At 41.4% G+C, this 27,584-nt stretch overlaps 2 protein-coding genes across 4 annotated transcripts in view; one reads left to right on the top strand and one right to left on the bottom strand.

Moving 5' to 3' along the window:
- Positions 1–1,323: 1,323 nt before the first annotated feature.
- LOC106562377 (glucose-6-phosphate isomerase) lies at positions 1,324–17,180 on the bottom strand. The gene is made up of 18 exons (XM_014127233.3): positions 16,995–17,180; positions 16,128–16,218; positions 15,868–15,936; positions 15,550–15,669; positions 15,257–15,340; positions 14,963–15,109; positions 14,421–14,492; positions 14,272–14,316; positions 14,103–14,156; positions 8,698–8,758; positions 8,493–8,536; positions 8,244–8,396; positions 6,355–6,484; positions 6,067–6,143; positions 3,977–4,105; positions 3,611–3,686; positions 3,423–3,489; positions 1,324–1,903 (listed from the first exon to the last, which is right to left on the bottom strand). Exons 1-18 carry the CDS (start codon positions 17,111–17,113, stop codon positions 1,780–1,782), a joined length of 1,662 nt encoding a protein of 553 aa, XP_013982708.1. The 5' UTR covers positions 17,114–17,180; the 3' UTR covers positions 1,324–1,779.
- Positions 17,181–18,048: 868 nt separating this feature from the next.
- Positions 18,049–27,584, top strand: part of LOC106562376 (granule associated Rac and RHOG effector protein 1) — a 40,830-nt gene continuing 31,294 nt past the window's right edge. The window contains exon 1 of one of the 3 annotated variants that reach the window (XM_014127229.3): positions 18,049–18,143. The gene's annotated coding sequence lies outside the window, so the exon portion shown is untranslated. Of the gene's footprint in view, positions 18,144–19,293; positions 19,412–27,584 lie in introns of those variants that run through there. The other 2 variants (XM_014127232.3, XM_014127230.3) reach the window with 2 other exon arrangements.

The following is a 27,584-nucleotide window of genomic DNA, read 5'->3' as shown; positions in this document are numbered from 1 at the left end:
ACATCACATATTCTTGCATACAGTATTATGGAAAACGCGTGTGCGCAGCAAAGTCATCTGTAATGTACTTATTGGTCTTATGATGAGACAAACACTGAGTGTACAAAACATTAGGAACACCTGCTCTTTCCATGACATAGACTGACCAGGTGAAAGCTTTGATCCCTTATTGATGTCACCTTCCACTTCAATCAGTGCAGATGAAGGGGAGGAGACAGGTTAAAGAAAGATTTTTAAGACTTGAGACTATTGAGACATGGATTGTGTATGTGTGCCATTCAGAGGGTGAATGGGCAAGACAAGCGCCTTTAAACGGGGTATGATAGTAGCTGCCAGGCACACCGGTTTGAGTGTGTCAAGAACTACAACACTGCTGGGGTTTTCACACTTAACAGTTTCCTGTGTGTATCAAAAATGGTCCACCACTCAAAGGACATCCAGCCAACTTGACACAACTGTGGGAAGCATTTGAGTCAACATGGGCCAGCATCCGTGTGGAATGCTTTCGACACCTTGTAGAGTCCATGTCCGATGAATTGAGGCTGTTCTGAGGGCTAAAAGGGCTGGAACTCAATATTAGGAAGGTGTTATTAATCATTTGTACACTCAGTGTATTCTTGCATACAACATCATGGTAATGTACTTGCTGGATATATGATGAGACATATTCATGCATTGCACAGCAAAGTAATCTGTAATGTACGAGCAGAAATTCTGAGGAGACATTGTTTGTTTGAAATTCACAGAGTATTTTGTTTAATGGAGTTTTAGCCACATATCATAGAGCTTAATGATGATTAAACTGGCTGACATTGAGGGGCCTGCATATCACATGATGTTTTCCAGATGTATTTCTGCCTGCTGTTTGTTTTTCTCTGAGTATAGATGCTACTTAACAGTCTGTGATGTCTGGGGATTTGTGGGGATGGAAAATAGAGGAGATAGATTGACCTCTGCCCCTGTGTTCCAAAGAATAAACTGAGGCTGGTTTGGTTTACACTGGGCCAAATCTGGGGTCCTCTAATGCCATCTAGTGATGGTTTGGACATAAAGGAACACTTACATTCCCCTATGAGTAAAACTCATTGGATTTATTGAGAGTGTGGTTTGAAAGTGGTTTCCATTATTCATACATAAATGCATCATTATCCAGGCTAGAATCCAGGCTAGAATCAACTAAGGACACAGACAATAGCTTGGTGTAAATATGTTTATTAAAAGCTTTACTCCCCATCAGTGGAGTGGGATAGTCTGGGATGTAGTTTACACTCCCCTCCACAGGCTCACTCTACAGTAGCGTTCCCCTTTACAGTGGTAAACCCAGAATTATAAACTGGGTGGTTCAAACCCTGAATGCTGATTGGCTGACAGCCATGGAGTATCAGACCGTAAACCATGGGTATGACAAAACATTTATTTGTACCCTTATAATTATGTTGGTAACCAGTTTATAATAGCAATAAGGCACCTCAGGGGTTTGTGGTATATGGCCAATATACCACGACTAAGGGCTGTGTTGCCTAAGAAGGGCCCTTAGCCGTGGTATATTGGCCATATACCACACCTCCTCGGGCTTTATTGCTTAAACATACAACGGTACATAAAATACAGTCCGATGGCACAACAAACAGACAAGACACAGACAGATGATTACAAACATAGAAAGTGCTTATACTCCTCTGCGTGGTGACTGATGCTGCAGTCTACCTTCACTACAACCCAGACACCCCCATCAGCAGGGGGGCAGGACAGGGAGGATGGATGACGGTGGTGGGCAGGTTAGGCGTGGTTCTTCTTGATAAAGTTAATGAGCCCGTTGGTGGAGGAGTCGTGAGAGTGGACCTCGTTGGAGCCATGCAGCTCAGGCTCGATCTTCTTACACAAAGCCTTACCCAGCTCAACTCTGAGATAGATAGAGTTGAAGTCCAGATGTAAACTCAGTTTTTCACAATTCCTGACATTTAATCCTAGTAAAAATTCCGTGTCTTAGGTCAGTTAGGATCACCAATTTATTTTAAGAATGTGAAATGTCAGAATAATAGTAGAGAGAATGATTTATTTCAGCTTTTATTTCTTTCATCACATTTCCAGTGGGTCAGAAGTTTACATACACTCAATTAGTATTTGGTAGCATTGCCTTTAAATTGTTTAACTTGGGTCAAACGTTTAGGGTAGCCTTCCACAAGCTTCCCACAATAAATTGGGTGAATTTTGTCCCATTCCTCCTGACAGAGCTGGTGTAACGGAGTCAGGTTTGTAGGCCTCCTTGCTCACACACGCCTTTTCAGTTCTGCCTACAAATTTTCTAGGGGATTGCCTCCCCCATGCTTCACGGTTGGGATGGTGTTATTTGGCTTGCAAGCCTCCCCCTTTTTCCTCCAAACATAACGATGGTCATTATGGCCAAACAGTTCTATTTTTGTTTCATCAGACCAGAGGACATTTCTCCAAAAAGTATGATCTTTGTCCCCATGTGCAGTTGCAAACCGTAGTCTGGCTTTTTTATGGCGGTTTTGGAGCAGTGGCTTCTTCCTTGCTGAGTAGCCTTTCAGGTTATGTCGATATAGAACTCGTTCTACTGTGGATATAGATACATTTGTACCTGTTTCCTCCAGCATCTTCACAAGGTCCTTTGCTGTTGTTCTGGGATTGATTTGCACTTTTCGCACCAAAGTACATTCATCTCTAGGAAACAGAGATGACAGCTGTGTGGTCCCATGGTGTTTATACTATTGTTTGTACAGACAAACGTGGTACCTTCAGGCGTTTGGAAATTGCTCCCAAGGATGAACCAGACTTGTGAATGTCTACAATGTTTTTTCTGAGGTCTTGGCTGATTTCTTTTGATTTTCTCATGATGTCAAGCAAAGAGGCACTGAGTTTGAAGATAGGCCTTGAAATACATCCAAAGGTACACCTCCAATTGACTAAAATTATGTCAATTAGCCTATCAGAAGCTTCTAAAGCCATGACATCATTTTCTGGAATTTTACAAGCTCTTTAAAGGCACAGTCAACTCAGTGTATATAAACCTCTGACCCACTGGAATTGTGATACAGTGAATTATAAGTGAAATAATCTGTCTGTAAACAATTGTTGGAAAAATTACTTGTGTCATGCACAAAATAAATGTCCTAACCGACTTGTCAAAACTATAGTTTGTTAACAAGAAATGTGTGGAGTGGTTGAAAAATGAGTTTTAATGACTCCAACCTAAGTGTATGTAAACTTCCAACTGTAGATAGATAGAGAGACATAATAATGGACAGAATATAATGTCACCAATAAAACTCACCAGAGTGGACAGAAGAGAATGTCAATTAAACATTTGTTCATACAATTTCATAGGATAAAGGCTCTGTCTATAATCTGTCATAGATTACACATTATCGAAGAGCTTGGTTTCAAATAGTCACACTTACCCCCACTGGTCAAAACTATTGATCTCCCACATAACACCCTGGACAAAGATCTTGTGTTCATACATGGCTGTGAAACAAACAACAACACCATACATTGTTACTGGGAGCATAACAAGTAAATACATTATTTTGATCAATATTTCAAATATCATTGGTTGTTGGTTCACAGGTCCATATTCAGCTCTTACCAATAAGTGCTCCCAGTGTGAATGGGTTCAGCTTCTTGAAGACAATAGAGTTGGTTGGCTTGTTTCCTTGGAATACCTTACATCAGAACAAGAGGAACATTTTAAAATCACACAACCTGTTGTAAGACAGTTGTTGCATACTTGTAATTATACAGTGTTGCACCCTGTTTGAAGCTTCTTCCATCCTCATGCAAAACTTATTTTGTCCACTAAGAGGACGCACATCCCTATCAGAGCGACAGTGTCTGCCCTAGCAATAGACACACAATCTCCCCAGTATAACAACAGGGTTTAAGCCCATAGAAAGTCTTAGGCCGGACTGGGGCTGCAGTGGACTTGCGCCATGAGGGATCTGCTCCCACTCACTTTGTGTGGCAGAATGGTTTCCAGGGCCTCTCCTGTCAGGCCGCCGGCCTCCAGTTCCTTCTTAGCCTCCTCTGTGGTCTTTCCTTTCATCAGAGCCTCAGTCTGGGCCAGGAAGTTGGCCATCAGGATCTACAGACACAGAGGATACAACAGGTAAGGCATTATCCCATTATGACATTATCCCTGTGCATTATCCCTAGTATCACACAGCATGAACACTGCATAGGCTCTTTTGTCAGATAGACAGTAAAAGTAGGCATCACTTGAATAACTGAATGATTAGCTCAGTCACTGAATGGGAAGGTATTTACTCCCAGATCATTCCCACATACACCACGTCATTTCAATGTGGATAATATTCGGTTGAGATGTTGATCAATTAGATTACAACCTATATTCACCTACTCAAAAATACAGCCAGAAGTTTGTTGAATTTCCAAAGTGTTATCACTATGCTTTCAACCATCTGTATAAAAGCATAACCCAATTCCAATAGAAATACAATGTCTGATTTTTGGTTTAGTTCTCACCCAAGTGTCTGTCATTGCGCTTTCAACCATTTAAAAGCACAGCAAAGTTCAAATGGCAATACACTGTCAGGTATTTTGTTTATTTATACAGCAGATTAATGTGTTATGACTGTGCTTCATCTAATAGCTGAACCAAATGGCCTGGATTGAAGTTGAGACTTTTTAAAAGTACATGGGTCAAGTGATCAATGCGGTTTGAGATTCTATACAGAATATTACAGGAACATGCACGTTTTATATGAAGAAATGTATGGATGGTTACAGTAACTTCATAATGTGGCCATGGATGTGTTACTCATTTTAAGGTTGAATGTTACATTAGTTTGTAAGACAGCCTTAACTTTAGGCTATTTACTATATTACAGAAGTAGTACTGAATTTTGTATGCTTGAGAACACAACCAAATATCAACATTTAAAGGAGATGTGTCGACTGCTTGGATAACTCCATCTGAGCCACTGGCTAAATCCCATTCTTTAACTTTTTAGCTGTGTTGGAGACGTGAATCCAACATATCACTAACTTGTCGACAAGTTAACAATAGGCTACAGTATTTATTGTATGTCAAAAGTGATATTGAATTGTGTTTGGTTGTCAACGCAACCAAATATCAACATTTGAAGGAGACTTATCTTCATTGTGGACAGTTCCATCTGTGCCACTACTTAGTCTGGCTTTAATTTTAGTTTGTCTACAAATTAATAATTGATATGCTGGATTACATCTCCATCTCAACCAAAAATCGAAATTAATTAATGGGACGAAATAAAATAAATTTCAAATGCACTTGAAATAAAGTCCTATTCTTTAACTTCGATTTTTGGTTGAGATGAAGACGTGCATCCAACATATAAATGATGAATTTATAAACAAGCTAGACAGAGTCAATGGCACAGATGGAATTGTCCAAGCAGAAGATATATCTCCTTCAAATGTTGGAAGCATTGACAACCAAACACAATTCAATAAAACAAAATATCATTACATTTGAAATCAACCACAGCTTGAAACCCAAGGTTGGTCTATGGTCTATTTTTTGATGAATTCTGGGTTGAATTAAAACAATAGCTGTTGATTATTTTGTAAATGCTATATAGTCCTAAATAGCATCATTGATGATATATGAGTGGTAAAGTATGGTCACATTTCATTTGCTCTGTTAAACCTTCCCTTTGGAATGACTTGACAGCAACAGTGAATCTAATTCATTTTTAAGTGGAGATCTCTCAAAAATCATTCTCACAATAGCATATTGGTAATTGTCCGTAACAAATATCATAGCTAAGCAGTGCTGGGCTTGGTTAAAAGCCTGGATGGGAGGTCAAAGGGTAGCTGCAGATAGATACATTCTCCAGTAGGAGGAGCTGCCCAGCCTATTGTTTTGAAGATCTGACATTGTTTTAAAGGTACAAATTCAACATATTTTAGATCCAATGTATTTTACACGTAGATTACATGTCATAATACGTTGACAAATTACGTTGAGACAATGTTGATTTAACCAGTTTGTTCCCAGTGGGTTGGTAGTGCTGGAAGATGTGTCCTGTAGGGGTAGCCTACCTTATGGTGCTTACTTTCCCTGATGGGGTGCTGTGTCTGGGCAGGGATGAGGAAGTCAGCGGGGACCATGCGAGTTCCTGTGGAGGACACAGCAGTCACACTGCATCTGGGACTAATATAACATATTACTCTTCCATAACATACATACTCATCCATTTCAGCTGACCATTAATCAATATGCTGAAGAGCTTATGTACCAGTCAGCAACATTATTTGGGTATGAGTTAAGAGAATATGAACTTTCAAAAGTCAGATTTTAACTGGACAGTTACTTTAAGGAGGCAGTACCTTGGTGAATGAGCTGGTAGAAGGCGTGCTGTCCGTTGGTGCCAGGCTCTCCCCATACGATGGGGCCGGTATGGTAGTTGACACGTTTGCCATGGATAGTGATGTACTTTCCATTGGACTCCATGTCACCCTATAGACATCACATGAATTTAACATCTTCAGTGTTCCGTTTCAGTTAAATTTAAACTAATACTAAAACAACATTATCAGACTATTTAACCTTGACTTGGTATGCACAGTAAAACACATTTCCATTTGATCAATACAAATCTGACAATATACGACCACATCCTACCTTCAGGGCAAGGAGTGGGTGTTTTATTTATTTTATTTCACCTTTATTTAACCAGGTAGGCCAGTTGAGAACAAGTTCTCATTTACAACTGCGACCTGGCCAAGATAAAGCAAAGCAGTTCGACACATACAACAACACAGAGTTACACATGGAATAAACAAACATTCAGTCAATAATACAGAAGGAAAAGTCTATATACAGTTTGTGCATATGAGGTTAGATAAGGGAGGTAAGGCAATAAATAGGCCATGGTGGCGAAGTAATTACAATATAACAATTAAACACTGGAATGGTAGATGTGCAGAAGATGAATGTGCAAGTAGAGATACTGGGGTGCACAGGAGCAAGATAAATAAATAAATACAGTATGGGGATGAGGTAGTTGGATGGGCTATTTACAGGTGGGCTATGTACAGGTGCAGTGATCTGTTAACTGCTCTGACAGCTGGTGCTTAAAGCTAGTGAGGGAGATATGTGATTTTTGCAGTTTGTTCCAGTCATTGGCAGCAGAGAACTGGAAGGAAAGGTGGCCAAAAGAGGAATTGGCTTTGGGGGTGACCAGTGAGATATACCTGCTGGAGCGCCTGCTATGGGTGGGTGCTGCTATGGTGACCAGTGAGTTGAGATAAGGCGGGGCTTTACTTAGCAGGGTCTTGTAGATGACCTGGAGCCAGTGGGTTTGGCGACGAGTATGAAGCGAGGGCCAGCCAATGAGAGCGTACAGGTCGCAGTGGTGGGTAGTATATGGGGCTTTGGTGACAAAACGGATTGCACTGTGATAGACTGCATCCAGTTTGCGGAGTAGAGTATTGGAACCTATTTTGTAAATGACATCGCCGAAGTCAAGGATCGGTAGGATGGTCAGTTTTACGAGGGTATGTTTGGCAGCATGAGTGAAGGATGCTTTGTTGTGAAATAGGAAGCCGATTCTAGATTTAATTTTGGATTGGAGATGCTTAATGTGAGTCTGGAAGGAGAGTTTACAGTCTAACCAGACACCTAGGTATTTGTAGTTGTCCACAAATTCTAAGTCAGAACCGTCCAGAGTAGTGATGCTGGACGGGCGGGCAGGTGCGGTCAGCGATCGGTTGAAGAGCATGCATTTAGTTTCACTTGCATTTAAGAGCAGTTGGAGGCCACAGAAGGAGAGTTGTATGGCATTGAAGCTCATGTGGAGGTTAGTTAACCTCTCTAGGGTAGGGGGCAGTATTTTCACGTCCGGGTGAAAAGTGTACCCAAAGTAAACTGCCTGTTACTCAGGCCCAGAAGCTAGGATGTGTATATAAGCTAACCTTTGCTTTCCTAACTGCCTGTGTATATTGGTTCCTAACTTCCTTGAAAAGTTGCATATCACGGGGGCTATTCGATGCTAATGCAGAACGCCACAGGATGTTTTTGTGCTGGTCAAGGACGGTCAGGTCTGGAGAGAACCATGGGTGTATAGATTTTATAGTAAATTGCCAAAGTAGACTGACACATTCTTCACTGTGTTTTGCTTTGGCTGTTTACTTATGTTACACTCAGTCATGTCTTAACTGTGGTAGTGACTCTTAACCCTAGTAAAGGCTCTTAACCCTGGTAGTGACTGACGCACCTGCTGGAAGTAGGCAGCGAATCGGTGCATGTACTGGTCATAAGGCAGCATGGCGTGGGTCTCGGCCTGGAAGAAGTTGATGTACCAGACACCCAGCAGAGCCAGGAGCATGGGTGCGTTCTTCTCCACAGGGGCTGTTTTGAAATGGTTGTCCTACAGAAACAAGAGGGGGTCAACTCACACTTATTCATCTGACCAATAGAAAAGGTTCCAAGTCTTTGGACAGTGAGAAGAATTAGCTGTACTTACCATCCAGTGAGCCCCTTCTAGAAGCTTCTCAAAGTTGTCATAGCCTAGGGAGAAAGAAAAGACCAGTGACTTTGAGTTATACTTCAAATATCTCCTTTTAACAACTGATTACAAAGGTTATTCTACTCAGGTAGAGTACAGGCAGCTGATCAAAGCATTAGAATATCTAAACCGGGAGAATAAACCTACAACATAATGTACATACCGATGTGCAGAGCAATGGACAATCCAATACAAGACCACAGGGAATAACGTCCACCAACCCACTAAAAAACAGCAACAATCTGGTTATAAATGTGCACAATATCAACACACATTTCTTGAGCTTAATCATCATTTTCACAGTACAACTTTGAATTTGCAACATGTATTCTTTCCCCCCAAAATGTAGTGACCCTAACACCAATGTTATGTACCTGAGAAACGTGATTCTTACTCAAATGACTTTACTATTTCAGTGCTGTGCATTCTGGTCTATGTATTTTATATTAATTGGTGTCTGGTGGTGTCCTGAGAAGATTCATAAACCTCAGAGCACTCTGAAGCTTACGTAATTGAATGTGACACAGAGACAGGGAACTGTGCCCAAACTCACTTGGTCCTACAGCTTGCCCCAGAAAGAGGCCCCTTGCCTCTAAAAATTCCATACCATTGTCTTGAAATTCCTTATCATTAACCCTTACCTGTGGTGACACATTTCAGCCCACTGCAGAGAATGAATCCCCCATATTACACAGCACTTAATTTGGGTAATAATATAATAAACACAGTGTGTATTAAGTAATAAAATGCTAGGTAGGCCTATATATGAAAAGGCGGTCCCAACTTCTAAATATTCTCACTTCTCATAATTATTTTCAATGTGAATGCCACCTTTTATCAGTAGTGGTGCGTGGGTAAAATCCCCGGGGAAGCCAATCCAGATAAAAAACATATTACAACCCAAGTGTTGTGATAATTGCATTGTTTGCTCTATAATCTGTTAGTTCATACGCTATGACGCCATGATACACTATATAGGCCTAAGGCCGAGACAATAAGAAGACACAGTGGCAGAATAAATTCAACCACACCTTTGTTTCACTACAAAACCAAAAAGAGAAAATTCTGTCCAGTGAAGTCCACAAAACATATTGCATTTTTGGACTACTAAACAACTATTGATTTAGAACACAGAGAGTTACCTAAAGTTGTAAAGAAAACAGAAGCTGCCTCCACTATTCCAGCACCATTTTAACTTAAACAGCATCTAATCACCTATTCTTAGTCTAATACAGTGACATCTAAAAGATACCAAAAACGATTTAGTCCAATCAACGTTAGCTAAATATGATGCGGCTGTCCATGGTAATGATTTCTCTGTGTGTATGTATGTATGTATGTATGTATGTATGTATGTATGTATGCATGTATGTATGTATGCATGTACGTACGTACGTACGTACACATATATATATACACACACACACACACACACACACACACATACATACATACATACATATACATAGTTGAAGTCAGAAGTTTACATACACCTTAGCCAAATACATTTAAACTCAGTTTTTCACAATTCCTGACATTTAATCCTAGTAAAAATTCCCTGTCTTAGGTCAGTTAGGATCATCACTTTATTTTAAGAATGTGAAATGTCAGAATAATAGTAGAGAGAATTATTTATTTCAGCTTTTATTTCTTTCATCACATTCCCAGTGGGTCAGAAGTTTACATACACTCAATTAGTATTTGGTAGCATTACCTTTAAATTGTTTAACTTGGGTCAAACGTTTAGGGTAGCCTTCCACAAGCTTCCCACAATAAGTTGGGTGAAATTTGGCCCATTCCGCCTAACAGAGCTGGTGTAACTGAGTCAGGTTTGTAGGCCTCCTAGCTTGCACATGCTTTTTCAGTTCTGCCCACAAATGTTCTATAGGATTGAGGTCAGGGCTTTGTGATGGCGACTCCAATACCTTGACTTTGTTGTCCTTAAGCCATTTTGCCACAACTTTGGAAGTATGCTTGGGGTCATTGTCCATTTGGAAGACCCACTTGCGACCAAACTTCCTGACTGATGTCTTGAGATGTTGCTTCAATATTTCCACATCATTTTCTTACCTCATGATGCCATCTATTTTGTGAAGTGCACCAGTCCATCCTGCAGCAAAGCACCCGCCCACAACTTGATGTTGCCACCCCCGTGCTTCCCGGTTGGGATGGTGTTCTTCGGCTTGCAAGCCTCCCCTTTTTTCCTCCAAACATAATGATGGTCATTATGGCCAAACAGTTCCATTTTTGTTTCATCAGACCAGAGGACTTTTCTCCAAAAAAGACGATCTTTGTCCGCATGTGCAATTGCAAACCATAGTCTGGCTTTTTATGGCGGTTTTGGAGCAGTGGCTTCTTCCTTGCTGAGCGGCCTTTCAGGTTATGTCGATATAGGACTCATTTTACTGTGGATATAGATACTGTTGTACCTGTTTCCTCCAGCATCTTCACAAGGTCCTTTGCTGTTGTTCTGGGATTGATTTGAACTTTTAGCACCAAAGTGCGTTCATCTCTAGGAGACAGAACGCGTCTCCTTCCTGAGCGGTATGACGGCTGCGTGGTCCCATGTTGTTTATACTTGCGTACTATTGTTTGTACAGATGAACGTGGTACCTTCAGGCATCTGGAAATTGCTCCCAAGGATGAACCAGACCTGTGGAGGTCTACAATGTTTTTTCTGAGGTCTTGGCTGATTTCTTTTTATTTTCCCATGAGGTCAAGCAAAGAGGTACTGAGTTTGAAGGTAGGCCTTGAAATACATCCACAGGTACACCTTCAATTGACTCAAATGTTGTCAATTAGCCTATCAGAAGCTTCTAAAGCAATGACATCATTTTCTGGAATTTTCCAAGCTGTTTAAAGGTACAGTCAACTTAGTGTATGTGAACTTCTGACCCACTGGAATTGTGATACAGTGAATTATATGTTAAATAATCTGTCTGTTAACAATTGTTGGAAAAAAATACTTGTGTCATGCACAAAGTAGATGTCCTAACTGACTTGCGAAACAACAGTATGTTAACAAGAAATTTGTGCAGTGGTTGAAAAACGAGTTTTAATGACTCCAAACTAAGTGTATGTAAACTTCTGACTTCCACTGTGTGTGTGTGTGTGTGTGTGTGTGTGTGTGTGTGTGTGTGTGTATATATATATATATATATATATATATATATATATATATATATATATATATATATATATGTGTATGTGTATGTGTAAGTATAAAAAAACATGTTGACTCACCCTACGTGTAGAGAAACGCCAATGCCATCCTCATCTTTTATGTTGCCTAAATGGTCTATGACAGTACACACTTTTAGTTTTTGTTGTCCTAGGCTACCTAGCTAAAATACTTGCTCGCTAGCCTAACTTCCTTTCATGGGCAACGATATGCAGGCCTGCTAGTTAACATTAGCATACTACATCTAGCTACATGTTGAGCTTCCATCCTCTCAGGCCAGGGGCACAATGTATGGTTGGGTCAGAATCGCCGTTATAATCATTGACCAGTACGGAAAATTAAGTAAAACCACGAGTCCAAATCCCTATCTCCATCGATGGCTAATTTAGGAAAGGGATGATTTTACCTAACTAGCTAGCCACCAGAGGACAACAGCACAATAATGATGTTTGGCTTATGATGTGATTGGTCTGAAGCCAAATCTAAACTGGCTTCCCTTGACACTTTATTTGGTGCGCCAGGACGATTCACAGATGAGCTCACTCAGTTTTGCTCAATGCTGATTGGCTATTACTTTATTTATTTTTCTATCAAGGGAGGCCAAATGTTCGCTGGCTTCCCTTGCGTTCAATGCTACAGGTGGAAACAATGTCATACTCTTTCTGACCAGACAGCATCAGATATACGCTACACGTACCATGACTGCGTGGCCATGCACGCCTCCAACTCATCAAGTTTGCAGACGACACTACAGTGATAGGCTTGATTACCAACAACGACAAGACGGCCTACAGGGAGGAGGTGAGGGCCCTTGGAGTGTGGTGTCAGGAAAATAACCTCACACTCAACGTCAACAAAACAAAGGAGATGATCGTGGACTTCAGGAAACAGCAGAGGGAGCACCCCCCATCCACATCGATGGGACAGTAGTGGAGAAGGGGGAAAGTTTTTAAGTTCCTCGGCGTACTCATCACGGACAAACTGAAATGGTCCACCCACACAGACAGCGTGGTGAAGAAGGCGTAACAGCGCCTCTTCAACCTCAGGAGGCTGAAGAAATGTGGCTTGTCACCAAAAACACTCACAAACTTTTACAGATGCACAATCGAGAGCATCCTGTTGGACTGTATCACCGCCTTTTACGGCAACTGCTCCGCCCACAACCATAAGGCTCTCCAGAGAGTAGTGAGGTCTGCACAACGCATCCCCGGGGGCAAACTACCTGCCCTCCAGGACACCTACACCACCCGATGTCACAGGAAGGCCAAAAAAATCCTCAAGGACAACAACCACCCGAGCCACTGCCTGTTCACCCCGCTATCATCCAGAAGGCGAGGTCAGTACAGGTGCATCAAAGCTGGGACCGAGAGACTGAAAAACAGCTTCCATCTCAAGGCCATCAGACTGTTAAACAGCCATCACTAACATTGAGTGGCTGCTGCCAACATACAGACTCAAATCTCTAGCCACTTTAATAATTAATAAATTGGATGTAATAAATGTATCACTAGTCACTTTAAACAATGCCTCTTTATATAATGTTTACATGCCCTACATTACTCATCTCATATGTATATACTGTACTCTATACCATCTACTGCATCTTGTCTATGCCGCTCGGCCATCGCTCATCCATATATTTATATGTACATATTCTTATTCATTCCTTTACACTTGTGTGTATAAGGTAGGTGTTGTGAAATTGTTAGATTACTTGTTAGATATTACTTCATGGTTGGAACTAGAAGACAAGCATTTCGCTACACTCGCATTAACATCTGCTAACCATGTGTATGTGACCTATAACATTTTATTTGACAGAGGGGGGGCACTGTTTCGTTCGCTCGGATGCTTTCTCCGGTAACATGCAATCAGACTCTTGCAAATTCAAGGACATTTATGAAACACAGAATAGACCAAAAATATATATTTTTTGGTCCATTTTGGGGAAGCCTGGCTTCCCTTGGCATCCATGAATACACACCGCTGCCTTTTATACATCTTACTTCTGAGAGCAAGCAGCTATTTGCTCAGACGTGAAAGGGCACGGCATGTTAGAGCCGTTACCCTTTAAATACCAACAATGTAACTAAATGTAGCTGTCTGACCTTTGATGCGACCCAGCCTTTACAGTAACCTCTCCAAGGGAGAAGGTCGCTACCAATAATATAATACTCTTTGAGGGCAGAGCTGGAGAGGGCGGCTTCTGATTACCCCACAGCTGCCAGCCTGTGAGCCCAGGCACCTACTTCAGTCAGAAGTCTACGCTATTTATAGCTGTTGCCTAAGTCCCCCCGTCAAAAGCCTGTGATTGCAGGAAGAGCACTGTACTACCCCCAACGCAATGCACACATGACATTCTGCATCATCAGATAACATGCACTCACATCCCAGAAGCCAAACATGTTGTCAGGATCAATGCCAAAGGCCTTCACTAAGGGCTGCAGAAGAGAGGAGATAGAAAGAACAGAATTAGAATGTTATTTTATTTTACAGCAACACATGCAGATCATAACACTGCATTTATGATGGTGTGTTGCAAAAATGAGAACTTACGCCGGCAGTGGAGAGCGCCACAAAGTGCTTGGCAACAGCAGATTTCTGTAAAGAAGACAATGTTTAATTTAACATACATTGCATTCATCTTCAGTCATAGAATTCAACCTCTTTCCCTGTATTTTTCTAAAGGTAAAAAGGCTACCCACATCTTTAGCGTGCTCAATGAACCATTCCTTGGCAGACTCTGCGTTGGTGATGGTCTCTTGGGTGGTGAAAGTCTGAAAAGGGACAGACAGATCACTACAGTAACACCAAAGACATTGCATTTCTAATGTGTGTTTAGGCTACTGTGTACAGTACTAAACCACTAGCAGTTCATGCTGCTCTCGCCACCCAGTCTCAGGGCTGGGTGACAATAGGAAAGTCATTCAGTCATAACTTTGGCTGCAACTCTACAGAGGCATAGGAGAGAAGGCACGACATGGCATGCAGCACCAACTGATCCCTTTGTTTCAATGGAAACGTCCATTGTATCAAACAACTGTTGCTGCTAAAGCTGAGTGGAACTTTATGAGTTTTCCATATTATCACCTGTAGAGTTTATTTGCGCTTTGTCAATGACTTTTTTTTGTCTTTCTTGTACATTTTTTAGGCCATTTTGAAAACGAATATCTCTCTCTCAAGTGTTAAGACAAAACAATAAAACCAGTGAATGCACTGGTACGGTAAAGACAACCAAAAGCGGCACCTTGGAGGCCACGATGAACAGGGTGGTCTCAGCATTGAGCTCAGCCAGGGTTTTGGCGATGTGTGTGCCGTCAATGTTGGAGACAAAATGCACACGGGGACCTCCCTTGGAGTAGTTCTTCAGAGCCTCAGTCACCATTAGAGGACCCTGGCAAAGAAGACACAACAAATACACAGTGATGGCAGAGGTAGCTTTCACACCTAATAGCGAAACATCATATTGCCTAGGTAAATAAAGGTTAAATAAATACAAATATTGACACTTTAACAAATGATACGCAAGAATTTGACTTACCAGGTCAGATCCACCAATGCCGACGTTGACAACGTCTGTGATGGACTTTCCAGTCCAGCCCTTCCACTCACCACTGCGAACTTTCTACACCAGACACAAACGAGTAGACCATTGAAAAAAGTGCCTACACAATTCAGTCAAATTGCATTTGTTATGCCTTGAATGCCACAGGGAGATAGCTAGCAATTCTATGTATAAACGGTACTGTAACTATTCAAATTGGAAAAATTGTCTCGCTAAGAGATTTGGGGGGTTGCTACGAAATTGAGACCCTTGGTTCAGCTCCCACTCACGTGGCAGAAGCCCTTCATCTTCTCCAGGACTTTGTTGACCTCAGGCATCACATCATGTCCGTCAACCATGATGGGATGGTTGGAGCGGTTCCTCAGAGCCACGTGGAGCACGGCACGACCCTAACCAAGCAGGAGGAGGAGAAGATACAGTAAGGACACACACTGATATACGAATTACAGCAAATGTATGTAGTGCCATTGATTTGTTTCAAGCCAATTTCTGAGGAGGTGTCAGGTGTGTTACATTTGGCCAGTCATTATCACAATGATAATAACATTGGTAATAAACCACGCTCAGGCTAAAGCTCAGATACGCACCTCAGTGAAGTTGATCTTGTCTCCATGGAACATCTTGTCCCTGGCGGCCTCAATCCCCCTCGACTTCCCCTAGAGAAAACATACATACATCTATTGGTGGGCAAATGGGCCTTCCATGTCAGAAAGGTTGATAGGCTACTGGACGCACAGCAGAAGAACACTGTTTTTGTAATGACTGTAGGTAAATGCCAAATACAGTATGGCTATTTGTAATTGATGTGTTATTTGAATCATTATGATATAGAGAAGCAGCCATTTACCAGTTCGACCAACATCTTCATGACATCCTCAGTGATGAGATTCTTAGAGTAATCAATCAGAATGTCTCCATGATCTGTCTTCAGCGTTGTGCTGTTCAGACACAGAACATTTGACAGAGTGAGTGATCTGTTTCCACAGAGATCCTATTAAATGAGGGATTCTATATGTAATTCTGTCTGTTTCTGGATTTAGGTAATTAACTCAATAACCTTTTGCCCACAAGTTACAAAATCAAACAGCCCTTTACCATGAAACAAATATAAATCTGTTTTGTTTCACCACAAGCATGTTGTAGTGAATTTGAGGGGTAGCCCAATTGAAACCTAAACCCACTTATTTATAATTCCAAGGCAAGCAGGGTATCCCAACTCTACTGTTTGCTTGTGTATGTGGAAGTACTTGTAATGCACTTAAGAAGGTTAGGGTTATTACAATACAGACAGCAATACAGACAGACATCAGACAACAAACCCGCACATCACTAGCAGTACATGAAGAGAGTTCAGCCAGAAGTGCTGTGCATTTTTTATGGTGTGGGAGCCCATAAGCTACTCTGATAAAAGGCACTACTTCATATTTTGGGGAAGGAGACAGTTGCACCTGAATGAATTATGTCACTAATGCAATAGCAAAGATCTCAAATTGTACAGTTGTTTTTTATTGGGAGCATCTGTTGATGATGACACATTATGTGCTTTGTCTAAAGGTAGCCTGAAGTGAAGACAACATTTTCTAATGGACAGCATTTTAATTGAAATCACATGTTACACTGGTGATGTTATGTTTTTTTTAGAATAAGGATACTGTGTGTATCTTCAACAAATTAACACGGACAATTTCAAAATAAAAGTCAACCATAAAGATACCTGAATTTGTGGAATCTCTCCTTGTCTTCCTCAAACATCTTCCTCATGTTGAGGTGCAGAGCATGTTCATGGTACCATTTCTCCAGTTTCTGGAAGGTTGGGTCGTGTGTGAGTCCCATGGTGTCGAGAGGTGCTGGGCGCGGTCCTTTCAGCTCAACTACCCTGGTTGAGTGAGACTGTAAGGCGCGAGAGGAGAGGCTTTTGAAGGGCAACCAACCCGCTACACTCGCCCCTCCTATAATAACACGATACTTCGGATCGTGCAGCACAGCCACACATACTGTATCAGTAATGCAGCGTTCAAGACTGTTATGTAGCTAAGTCCATAACATTACCAAACGACTTAACTTACAATTCAAGACATTGAGTAGTTTTACCAAATTCCATGACAAAAGAAACTTCACAAGTCAATTATAAAATAGAGTGACAACAGTATCATTGAATAAGATGAAGTCAACTAAAGTAAAATCTAATTAATAAACTGTAATGTGATACTATTTTATGAAATTATGTTTTTAAACATAGGACCAAGGGAAATGTCAATTCATGCTGAATATTGTATTTCCCGATGATTATTATATTATTAGAACAACGTCAATGTGTGGACCACCTAAGTGCGTCTCGTCCAGTGGGAGACATGTTAGTGTCGAATATTTGTCTCCCTCTAGCGTTTGATAAGTGATACTTCACCTATTCCGTTTAAAAAGACCACTAGAGGGCGGATAACTCCACGGAATATACCTAAATACCTTTGTGTGACAATTCGATTCTTGGAGCAAATTTTTTTTTCTACCATTTCAGTGGGTTTGTTTATAAATACAAATAATCGATTCAAATAATGATGAAATTAGTTATTAAAAGCGTAATGTATTGTTCTTCCATACTTGAATTTGTAACTAATGTCATGCCATGTTATCTACATAAAACATCATATTTGTGATGAAGTAATGCTGTTATAAAAATATGTTTATATCTGAAGCTTTCACCTCTGCATTCACTTCGAATTGGAGGTTTTTGAGTGTGTCTGATCGGTGTGATCAACCGAAGGTTTGTAGTTTAGCTCACGCGCTCTGGTTCATATAGAGAAACGTCATATCCGTTGTATACAGACTTCATTCGATGTCAAGAGGGTGGATGCCTAGCTAGCTGGTAAGTGATGCGCTTATCAACTGTACTTTGATTAAAAAACGTTTTATCTGAAAGCTCTTAACACATTTACTCTCGTTACAAATAACAGTTGTAACAAGGAATACTACCCTACTGTGCCAGTTGTATTAGATTTGTTTGTATTGTGTGCTAGCTTAAAAAAACGTGTCGCAGAGTACTAGCTACAGTACCTAGACAGCTAACGCTAACAGTAGTTGTCGATAACTAGCTAGTTAGCTGTGGTCTTTGGGAGTTCTGTGGCCGTTCAGTAACTACTAACCAGAAACTTACAGTTTTAGCAACAGTTGCTAGAAATTCTAAGTTATTCAAACTATGAATGCTTGGTAGTGAACTGGCTTTTAGTATGTATTTTAAGATATCCCTGATATAATGTAGATGTGGACAAACTAACGTTAGCTAGTGTGATTTGTTTGGTTTCGGGACATTGTTTTTGCAAATATGTTGTATCTTTGCCCTCCCTGCGAGGCAATTTCAAGGAGTGTCTTTCGAGGGTCAGGGAAGGTAGATGGTCAGCTAACTAATGCTAGGTAACTAAGCTAGGTAAACTTGTCAAAGTAGGGGCCAAACATGTTTACAATCGGTAGGGAACCCTAATAATAGTCTATGGTAATTCTGAAAATGTACAGCCTAACTTACTAGTTACCTGGCTGCTAACGTTAGATCTTTGGGTGTGTGACTTATAGGGACTAGTGGTTAGAGCGTTGGGACAGTAACCGAAAGGTTTGTGGATCGAATCCCCGAACTAACAAGGTAAATATGTCGTTCTGCCCCTGAACAAGGCAGTTAACCCACTGTTCCCCGGTAGGCCGTCATTATAAATAAGAATGAATTCATAACTGACTTGCCTAGTTAAGTAAAGGTTAAATAAATACAATAAAAAAAATGCTTTTCCAAACCGGGTAGCGTTTGTTACAGTGATAGTTTCTTGTGTATTTTGTGTAACGATTATGTTGCTGAACTTTTTCTCCACTCGAGCCTGACAGAGGCGTTTTAGTTTAGGGCGTTAAAAGGCCGTATTAATAGCTTGCAACATAGTGCCCGGTGTTGTCTGCATGAGTTTCGATGAAACCGGTGTACTGCGCTTGCGGAGATTATATTGCACCTTCCTGCTAAATAGTGATCAGATTCATAAATACTAGCCTACGAGCTACGTCTATGCTTCAAATCTGGTTATGTCGGCTCACTTGAACTGACCTCACAACCGGCTAGTACCAAGCTGGTCGGATTTGAAAGATTATCAACGATTTATAGTAGGTCAAATCTAATGTGGCTTTTTATAACAATTAGCGAGCTGGTTGGGCAATTTTGCGACCTCTTTACTTGAAAGAAAAATCAACCGCCCCACAACTGGTCTTCCGAGCTCATATCTGCTTACTGTAGTTAGCTAGATATCTACTGACTTTACATTCGTGATCGATCGGTATTTAGCCGTGCTAGTATATCTAGGTTGCGTTATGTCTCGCTTTCATAAACATTTGCTTGTGTTATAGCAAGCTAACCAGTGAGTGACAGCCGGAGCAAGCTTGCTGCATCCTCAGAACGGGAGAAGCCCATGCTATCCGGTGCATTTGGTAGCTTGCTTGATAAATAATATCAATAATGCTGCACCGTTGCTTTCGATGTAATACATTGATGGGTATTGCATGATTTGTTGACTGTTATAGTTTTCTGCTTGGGCGGTAATGTTGGATTGAGAATTTGACACATTTTGCCAAGATATATGCCAGTAGTACAGTATCTTCCCACTCAAATCAAATTTTATTTGTTACGTTCCGAATACATCTGGTGTAGACTTTACCATGGAATGCTTGCTTACGAGTCCTTCCCAACGATGCAGTTTAATAATAAAATGTTAACGAGGAATAACATACACAAGAATGGAGCTACGGTATTTACAAGGAGTACCAGATCAATGTGCAGAGGTACGAGGTATATTTGGTAGATATGTACATGAAGGCAGTGTAAAGTGACTAGGCATCAGGATGGATGATAATAATAAGAGTAAAATAAAGAACAGACTAGAAGGAGTGTAAAAGTGTGTGTGTGTGGGAGGTTTTGTGGGATGTAGTTTGTGTGTGTGCGCACATGCTCATAAGGTCAGTGCAAGGTAGTCAGGGCAGAAAGTTCGGGTACCATTAGTTGGCTATGTAGCAGTCTTATGGTTTGGGGGTAGAAGCTGTCTCGGAGCCTGTTGGTTCGAGAGCCGATACTCTGGTACCATTTGCCCAACGGTAGCAGAGTGAACAGTCTATGGCTTGGGTGGCTGGAGTCTTAGGCAATCGGGCATTCCTCTGACACTGCCTGATATAGTGGTCCTGGATGGCAGGAAGCTCGGCCCCAGTGATGTCTGGGCTGTCCGCACCACCCTCTGTAGCGCTTTGAGGTCAGGGCGGTGCATTTGCCATACAGAGTGCTGATCTAGCCAGTCAAGATGCTGGTGCTGCTGTAGAGGCATCTGAGGGCCCATGCCAAAACTTTTCAGGCTGAGGGGGAAGGGGCGCTGCCTTGCCCTCTTCATGACTGTGTGTGGACCATCCTTAAGTCCTTGGTGATGTGGACGCCAAGGAACTTAAAGCTCTCGACCTATTCTACAACAGCCTCATCGATGTTGATGGGGGCATGCTTTCCCCTCTTTCTCCATTAGTGCACGATCATCGCCTGGTTGTTGTCTTGGCACCACACTGCTAAGTCTCTGACCTCCTTCTTATAGGCTGACTCATCGCTGTCGGTGATCAGACCTACCACCGTGTTGTTGGCAAACTTGATGATGTTGGAGTTGTGCGTGGCTACGCAGTTTTGTGTAAACAGGGAGACCACTAAGCACAAACCCCAGAGGGGCCCCCGTGTTGAGGTGTTGTTGCTAGGGCTGTGACGATTATGGAATTTTGGGTAACAATTACAAGTTACGCAAATGTAACTTGTCATTATTGTTAAATGTTTTGAGCTTATAATGCATCTTTGAAAATGATCTTCAACATATGTAATGAATACAACACAGCTTTGGTGACAACACATCTCAAAACCGAATGGGTTTTGACTGCTAGGGACTTTTGGAAATGAAGCTTCTCCTCCCGACTGTGCTGCTCGTGAAATGATTACCAATTTTACCCACTTCATGTAAAACCTAACTGCTATTGGGTATCTGTTTGAATATAAAGTTGAATACCCCCTTCTCCTAAAAATGAATGTACTAAGACTATTATGATGAATTGCTTTTGTTCATGGTTATTGTCCATAATTGTCAGTTACACGATTATCTGATAATTGAGCCAGCCTTAGTTGTTGCATGCCAGCTCCAGGTGGTGAGGGTAAGTCAGGAAGTCCAGGATCCAGTTGCAGAGGGAGGGGTTCAATCCCAGGGTCCCTATCTTGGTGATGAACGCCGAGCTGTAGTCCATGAATAGCATTCACACTTATTTCCTCACCTCGGTGTGGCTGAATGTTACACACGTAAGACACATTTCAATCAGTACTGTCCAACTCAACTGACTATCTTATTAAAGGATTTGAATAATCCCCTCATATGTGCTACTACAACCCAGCGGTCTTTGGTATTGTTGTTGAGCTAAAGGCAGCATCTATTACAATGTCTGCCTCCTTTGGTCATGTGGAATGTATTTCCTGTTTGGGTTGCTGCAGTTTGCAGAGAGGGGGGGAAAGTATGACCTTCTGCCTAATATCTTGTTGCTCCACAAGTGATCTGAAGAATGAGGAAGTTTTTACCAATATAAACATGTCTCATTTTTGGGCCATTTTATCATTGTGGAATCAGGTTGTCAATGCTGCTGTCTCTGGTTTATTTATTTATTTATTTATTTATTTATTTATTTATTTATATATATATATATATATATATATATATATATATATATATATTAGGCCAAATACTGTTAGTATCCTAAATGTGTCACTGAGTTTGAGTATAGACCAGTTATTGGGCATCTCATCTCTCCTCTGTAGTAAACCAACATTTCTAACACACAGATTTGTCACTGCCCCCCTCTTTACCGTTGGGTTTCTGTTTGCTTTGACCTTGTCACATTTTCAGCCATTGCATTATTGCCTGTCATCCATAGCTTGAGATATTATACTTTACAGTAGTTTGTTTTACTACATGCAGATTGGAGAAACCATCCTCTATTGAGATTGACTTGAATTAAACCACGTTTCCATCCACAGTTTTCATGCAAGTAAAGTCATACTGTATACATTTTTTAAATAATAATTACAACAGCTGTGATGGAAACAGGACAATTCTGTAAAATTGTTCGACATGGTTACATGATGCCGTAAGGTTGGCACACCTGTATTTGGAGAGTTTCTCTCATACGTCTTTGCAGATCCTCTCAAGCTCTGCTAGGTTGGATGGGGAGTGTTGCTGCACAACTGTTTTCAGGGTCTGGGCTCTTGCTGGGCTGCTCAAAGACATTCAGAGACTTGTCCCAAAGCCACTCCTGCATTGTCTTGGCTGTGTGCTTAGGGTTGTTGTCATGTTGGCAGGTGAACCTTTGCCCCAGTCTGAGATCCTGAGCGCTTTTCATCAAGGTTCTCTCAGTACTTTGCTCCATTCATCTTTGACTTGATCCTGATTAGTCTCCCAGTCCTTGCCACTGGAAAAACATTCCCACAGCATGATGCTGCCACCACCATGCTTCACTGTAGGGATGGTGCCAGGTTTCCTCCAGATGTGATGCTTGGCATTCAGGCCAAAGAGTTAAATCTTGGTTTCATCAGACCAGATCATCTTGTTTCTCATGGTCTGAGTCCTTTAGGTGCCCTTTGGCAAACTCCTAGCGAGCTGTCATGTGTTTTTTACTGAGAAGTGGTTTCCGTCTGGCCACTACCATAAAGGCGTGATTGGTGGAGTGCTGCATAGATGGTTATCCTTCTGGAATGTTCTCCAAACTCCACAGAGAAACTCTAGAGCTCTGTCAGTGACCATCGGGTTCTTGGTCACCTCCCTGACCAAGGCCCTTCTCCACCGATTGCTCAGTTTGGCCGGGCAGCCAGCTCTAGGATGAGTCTTGGTGGGTCCAAACTTCTTTCATTTAAGAATGATGGAGGCCATGGTGTTCTTGGGGACCTTCAATGCTGCAGAAATGTTTTGGTACCCTTCCCCAGATCTGTGCCTCGACACAATCCTGTATTGGAGCTCTATGGACAATTCCTTGGACCTCGACTTGGTTTTGCTCTGACATGCACTGTCAACTGTGGGACTTTATATAGACAGGTGTGTGCCTTTCCAAATCATGTCCAATCAATTGAATTTACTACAGGTGGACTCCAAGTTGTAGAAACATCTCAAATATGATCAATGGGAACAGGATGCACCGGAGCCTAATTTTGAGTCTCATAGGAAAGGGTCTGAGTACTTATGTAAATAAGGTATTTCTTTAAAATAAAATGTTTATATACATTTGCAAACACATCTAAACTGTTTTTTCTTTGTCATTATGGGGTATTGTGTGTAGATTGCTGAGGATTTATTTTATTTAGTCCATTTTAGAATAAGGCTGTAACATAACAAAATGTGGAAAAAGTCAAGGGGTGTGAATACTTTCCGAATGCACTGTATGTGCATGATGACTGATTTTAATTTTTTATTTTTTTTATCTGCGTCAAGTCAGTTTGGCGGAAACACTACTGGTAGGAAAATTGGCCCAATATTCACCTGGATTTGTTTGCCTGTCGAGAGAGGACTTTGTCAGACTGCATCTTTCCAACAATACTGAGAGGCTCTTTGATTTGTTGCATCATGTTCCTCATAGATAAACCCTCTTATCACAGATATCCCTGTTGATTTATGTCACAGCTCTGTTGCTATGGAAATAAATGCATTGCTCTGCAGATTCCTGCCTCTGTGTTCGCTCTCCCTGACCTGACTCAACGCCTGATTAGCCCTGTCTCTGACCATGGACCAGTTGTTAGTGTAACAAATGTATTGATCAGCAGATCCTTTTTCATTTTGTTTCCTGTTAGGTGTGTGAGTCAGCCCAATAGTTACAAGATATCTATGTTTGACTCATGGCTTTGTCTATTCTTTCAACTAGCTGGACGTACCAGAGTGATATTTCCATTAACAAAGCATTCTAGTGTTGCTCATGCTGCAATGCTTAGAATATGCTGTTCTCTCAGACTCTCATCAGAGTTTAGAATGTCACAATGGAATCTTTGATGGTGGTTAGGGGGAGGGGGGTGTAATGAATCCCAGATGAACAGGATTGATTCTAGTGTTCCATGGTTTTGTTTTCACCTAATTCTGGCTATGAAATGTAGGACTATGAGGGTTTTGTAGTTTGATGGCAGCTTTTAGCAAAAATGGCAGGACTTTTCTTTTGCAATTTTCACCTGGAGTGTCTGACTGGTGGCCCCCGAGGGCTAGTCTCAGATGAATTCCTAGATCCTGAGGGAAGCAGCACTCTCAAGAATGTCATAGAAAAAACAGGTGTAGCAGGAAGGAAAGCCTAATGTTAGCCAGGTTTGAACCTCTTTAAAACTACCCCTGGAAAGACAGTAACCAGGTCCCATTTCAAACCTTATTCCCTTCCCCTTGGGTGTTCACAGATCTGAAATAATAGCTTGATAGATGATTAGTTCCATCCAGTCCCTCCAATCAGCTAGGTTGAGGGGCTGACATAATCCTTCAACTACCAACGTCTTCAGACATGTGAAGGCTGGGGCTACTGGGTCAGAAATGAAGCCATACAAGTGGTTATCCTCACTTGCCTCATCCTGTATTTCTCAATAACATATATTTAAACCTCTGTGCCCTCTAATCAGTGCTAACCCTGAATGAGATTTCTCTCTTGAGACCAAACAATTCATTCTTTCTCTATTCCCATACAGTAGGCTAAGTAGACTACATCAAATTAAACAGCAATAGTATTTTTGTGTGTCAGGAGAATGATTTCCATACATAATCTTTGCGTCATATTTGTAGAGAGTAAATGTTAGGCATGGCATAAACATGGGTACTGTACATTTGTGGCTTTTTTGTTTGTTATTGGCAGAAAAATCACGTTGATGAATGGGCCTTATGCATGCCACAGCCACATTGCCTAGGCTCTGACAGTGGTAGTGCCAATAACAACTTAAAAAATGTCTCAAAGAGAAGCCCTAGGACTCGTCTTTTTGTGGACGTTATACGTAGGCAGAGTAAGTGTCAACAACATCCCTTCCTAGGATATTAACAGTTTCCTGACACCAATACAGATGAATTAGGCCATTCCTAAACAGTTTATACTTCTACCTTTGAACCATAAATCCTACTTCATGTGTGTCTGGGCATCATTCCAGCTATTGAAAGTCAAAGGCTAGAGCTGTCATTCAGGGCAGGCTTAGTACAAGATGCTACAAGGTTATTTTCCCCTTTGACTTACCCATGGACTGCTCAAATCTAGGCCAAATAGAACGTACAACATTTGCGTCTCAGGAGGCATTTCCATTTGTCAGACACACAGCTAGTCTTGACCTGATAGGTTCCTTGGTCTTAAAAATATAGTATTCTTGGGGGAATTGATCCTTCATTGAAGATGTTTTGATAAGTTAGCCTAGCTAGCAGCAGGGAATCTTTCAGAATGCACAAGCAATTTCCTGTAGGTTCATATCAAGCAAAATTCATGATTCCCCAATGACCTTTTTTGTAGTTACACGTACTTAAGATGGTTACATAACACAAATATAGCATTGTAATATGTCAAAGCTGAAGGACACCCCATAAATCCAGACTCTTCCGCAGACAGTCTCTAGTATGGGGGATGGTGAACTGAGGGTAATGGACTGTCATAAGGGGCTTCCAGAGGGGGAAATCTCAGCCTGCTGTATCCTGGGAAACCAGTGCAAGCCTGCTCTCAGATATTTTCCTCCCTGAGTCTGTCAGAGGGGCTAAAAGTTCTTTGTCACTCTGACTGATTTCCTTCATATGGATTCTGGAGAGGTCATTTTTTTTTTGTACATGACAGCCTAATACATTGTTCTATGAAATAAATTCCAAAATAAATGTATTCTGAATTTTTTTTTCTGTTACGTTGTGTGCGCTGAACTGACATATGATTGTTGCTGACACTCCCGATTTTCAGATGAAGGGTTATTAAATAGTCAAATGCTCACCACCTCGGCGCTCAACTCAAACAGCGCTGTGTAGCCTACTGTAGCTGCTGGCAAAGTAATTCAAAGCCTATACTTTATCACTCAGGATGTAACTTTCCATTGCTAGTGTTTTTACCATGTAATGTTATTAAAACAAAATCCAACAGCCCCATAGTAGTGACTCATTTTTTTTCATCTTTTTAATTTTTTGTTTTACCTAGTCTGCTTGTTGTGTGTTCTAGAAATAGTCTTCTCGAGGTGCATTTAAGTTTCGGGAGCCATAGGGAGGGAAACATGTATTCTGACAAGCAGTCATTGCACAACAGTTCTTAATGCAATTGCGGGAAAAGTATTTTGAAAGCAGTTTCGGCCATTGTTAAAAAAGAGGGGGATCCCATTTTGCTATTATTAATTTAAATTGCAGTTCAGTTATCAAAAAACATATTTTCTGTGTTATAGACTAACTATAAAGGCCTGGGGAAATTTGAGGACCAGAGGAAGAGGCAAACTTTAGTGAATTTGAGAAAAGTATGTGGACACCTTCAAAATAGTGGATTCGGCTATTTCAGCCACACCCGTTGCTGACAGGTGTATAAAATTGAGCACATAGCCATGCAATCTCCATAGACAAACACTGGCAGTAGAATGGCCTTACTGAAGAGCTCAGTGACTTTCAACTCGGTCCTGTCATAGGATGCCACCTTTCTAACAAGTCAGTTTGGCAAATTTCTGCCCTGCTTAAGCTGCCCCGGTCAACTGTAAGTGCGGTTATTGTGAAGTGGAAACGTCTAGGAGCAACAGCAGCTCAGCTGCGAAGTGTTAGGCCACACAAGCACACAGAACGGAACCACTGAGTTCTGAAGCACGTAAACCTCGCCTGTCCTCGGTTGCAACGCTCACTAACACGTTCCAAACTGCCTCTGGAAGCAACTTAGGCACAATAATTGTTCGTCAGGAGCTTCATGAGCAGCCGCACACAAGCCTAAGATCAACATGCGCAATGCCAAGCTTTGGCTGGAGTGGTGTAAAGCTCACTGCCATGAATTCTGGAGCAGTGGAAACGCGTTCTCTGGAGTGATGGATCACGCTTCACCATCTGGCAGTCCGATGGATGAATCTGGGTTTGGCGGATGCCAGGAGAATGCTACCTGCCTGAATGCATAGTGCCAACTAAGGTTTGGAGGATAAATAATACTTCCAGTGAAGGGAAAATCGTAACGCTACAGCATACAATGACATTCTAGACGATTCTGCACTTCCAACTTTGTGGCAACAGTTTGGGGAAGGCCCTTTTCCTGTATCATCATGACAATGCACAAAGAGAGGTCCATACAT

Source organism: Salmo salar, chromosome 11, assembly GCF_965601325.2.
Source record: "Salmo salar chromosome 11, fSalSal1, whole genome shotgun sequence".
Classification (NCBI taxonomy): Eukaryota; Metazoa; Chordata; class Actinopteri; order Salmoniformes; family Salmonidae; genus Salmo; species Salmo salar.
The sequence above is the reverse complement of the archived record's forward strand: the minus strand, read 5'-3'. Positions and strand labels throughout refer to the sequence as shown.

Bases quoted from the DNA above. Each gene is read 5' to 3' on its own strand.
- LOC106562377 (XM_014127233.3), bottom strand. From the start codon at position 17,113: ATGGGACTCACACACGACCCAACCTTCCAGAAACTGGAGAAATGGTAC. The intron at 14,317-14,420 runs GTGGGTAGCCTT...TCTTCTTTACAG, and splicing joins TCATTGAGCACGCTAAAGAT to AAATCTGCTGTTGCCAAGCA. The intron at 8,397-8,492 runs GTAAGTACAGCT...TTGTTTCTGTAG, and splicing joins TAGAAGGGGCTCACTGGATG to GACAACCATTTCAAAACAGC.